At 53.3% G+C, this 2,609-nt stretch overlaps 1 protein-coding gene across 1 annotated transcript in view; it reads right to left on the reverse strand.

The window, feature by feature from the left end:
• Nucleotides 1-399: 399 nt before the first annotated feature.
• The window catches only part of SCARA5 (scavenger receptor class A, member 5), a 33,103-nt gene continuing 30,893 nt past the window's right edge, over nucleotides 400-2,609 (reverse strand). The window contains exon 7 of the mRNA XM_010002217.1: nucleotides 400-536. Within this exon, the coding sequence (XP_010000519.1) occupies nucleotides 400-536 (137 nt within the window). The remainder of the gene's footprint in view (nucleotides 537-2,609) is intronic.

Genomic DNA, 2,609 nt, shown 5'->3' on the forward strand with positions numbered 1-2,609 from the left:
TCCCCAAGCCCTTGTGGGGTGTCTGGAGGGGTCCCCACTCCCCTGAGGGGGTCTCTAGGGAGTCCCAAAGCACCCCAGGGTGCTCTGTACCCCCACACAGGAGCTTTTTCAACCAGGGCTGAGCCAGACCCAAGGGCTGCATTAATATCTTGAACATCTTGCCCCCCCACCAAGTGCACACCCCCTCCTGGACCCCCATGAGTCCCCACCACTCTTTGAACTCCCCCCGTCCCCCCAAGCAGGGCTGCACCAGCATGGGAGAGAATAACACAAAAGCATTTATTTCTCCAATAATAAAACCATTTCAGGAAGCACAGGTGAGAGATCCCAGCGGGTGGGCCGAGGCTCCCTAGGACTCCTGCAGCCAGACCCAGGGTTTTTCCCCCCCTCCTTCCCTCATCATGGTGTCAGGCATTTCACACCAGCATCCTCGGCATGGCCACAGTTGGTCTTGCCCCAGCTGGAGAAGCTGCAGTGCAGAAGACTTTCCTCTGTCCCCTTGCAGGAGACGTCGTCCATCCAGATCCTCCCTGTGCCTGCAAAAAAAAAACACCCAAGGATCTGGTGAGCAGCTCAGGGATCCCTCCTGCTTCGTTAAAAGAAATGGAAGGATTAGAAAGGATTTTGCTTCTTGGAAGCTTCAAGCTGCCCGTGAAGGGTGGAGGATGCCCCTGGAGAACCAAGAAAACACCAGCACCCGACAGCCCCCCAGGTTAGGAACTCGGGCAAGAACCTCCTGGATCAACAGGTCAGCAGCAAAAATGCTACAAAAAATAGAGGTTTTGGCAAAATTTTCCTGTGTTTAGGCATTGATAATGTGGGTGTTGCTGATTAGCCAAGCCACAGTGTACCTGAATAAATATCTCCTCATTGAGGAGAAGAAAGACCAAGACTATTTAATATCATTATCAATGACCTAGGTGGTGGGATTGAGGGCACCCTCTGCAAGGCTGGTGGTGAATTCATGCTGAGTGATGGGCTGATGTGCTGGAGGGAAGGGATAGGCTCAATAGTGAGTCCATGTGGACCTCCTGAAGTTCAATAAGGCCAAGGGCAAGGTCTTGCACCTGGGTTGGAGCAATTCCTGGTATTAATGCTTGTGAAACAAGGTCTGACATGTCTCAAGGCTACTATGAAGGGCACCAACTCTTGGAGGGGTCCAGCTCTGCTCACAAAGCAGATCTGGCCAACCAGCATAGAATCACAGAATAGTCTGGGTTGCAAAATTCCTTTCAGATCCTCAGGTCCAACCATTACCCCAGCACTGCCAAGGACACCACAGCACATTTACACTCTCTATTTCCAGGAAGAATTTGTTCCCAATATCCAATCTAAAGCTCCCCTGTGCAACTTGAGGCCATTTCCTCTTGTGTGTCCTATCACTTGTTACTTCGGAGAAGACACTGACTCCTCTGGCTCCAACCTCCTTTCAGGCAGTTGCAGAGAGCAAGAAGGTCTCCCCTCAGCCTCCTTTTCTCCAGGCTGAACACCCCCAGTTCCCTCAGCTGCTCCTCATCACACTTGTGCTCCAGACCCTCTTGGAGGGGTCCAGCTGTGCTCACAGAGAAGGTCTGGCCAATCACCATGCTCATGGCTTGCTGATGGTCATCATGGCTATTTGCTTTTGGGATCCATCATCTCCTTGGCAGCCCAGAGTAGGCAAGAGGAAGGCAACTCAGTGAGTTAAAAGGCTAATGAGGAGGAAGGGGAGCTGGTCTGGCCAGAAACACCTTGACCCAACAGTTTGGGGCCAAAGGCCCCTCCACCCATCAAAGTGTTCCTGACATTTCCTCTCTGTTTTTAAAAGCTTCTATTTTTCCTTTAATTCTAAAAAGAAATCAGATCCCAAAAGTCACATCCAGCTGAAAACCCAAAGAGTTCATTCAAACACAGCAGCCTGGGGCCAGTCCTGCAGGGCTGAGTTAGCACGTGCCAAGGGAGCTGGAGCAAGGAAGGAGCTGCCTGGGCCAGATCCAGCAGGACCCAGTCCCAAAAGCCAATGCCAAAATATTTGCAGACACCTGGGGGTCTGGCCACGCTGAACAAAACAAGTGTCCAAGCACAAATCCAGGCTGGGCAAAGAATGGATGGAGAGCAGCCCTGAGGAGAAGGACTTGGGGGCGCTGGGTGATGAGAAGCTCACCATGCGCTGGCACCATGTGCTGGCAGCCCAGAAACCAACTGTGTCCTGGGCTGCATCCCCAGCAGTGTGACCAGCAGGGCCAGGGAGGGGATTGTTCCCCTCTGCTCTGCTCTGGTGAGACCCCCTGCAGTGCTGGGTCCAGTGCTGGGGTCCCCAGCACAAGAAGGACATGGAGCTGTTGGAGTGAGTCCAGAGGAGGCCACAGAGATGGTGTGAGGGCTGGAGCAGCTCTGCTCTGGAGACAGGCTGGGAGAGCTGGGGCTGTTCAGCCTGGAGAAGAGAAGGCTCCAGGGAGACCTTAGAGCACCTTCCAGTATCTGGAGGGGCTGCAGGAAAGCTGGGGAGGGACTTTTGACAAGGGCAGGGAGTGATGGGATGAGGGGGAATGGTTTCAAGCTGCAAGAGAGGAGACTGAGATGAGATCTGAGGAAGAAATTCTTTGCTGTGAGGGTGGTGAGACCCTGGC

This window comes from Chaetura pelagica, unplaced genomic scaffold (assembly GCF_000747805.2).
Source record: "Chaetura pelagica isolate M959 unplaced genomic scaffold, ChaPel_1.0 scaffold107, whole genome shotgun sequence".
In the NCBI taxonomy this organism is placed as follows: Eukaryota; Metazoa; Chordata; class Aves; order Apodiformes; family Apodidae; genus Chaetura; species Chaetura pelagica.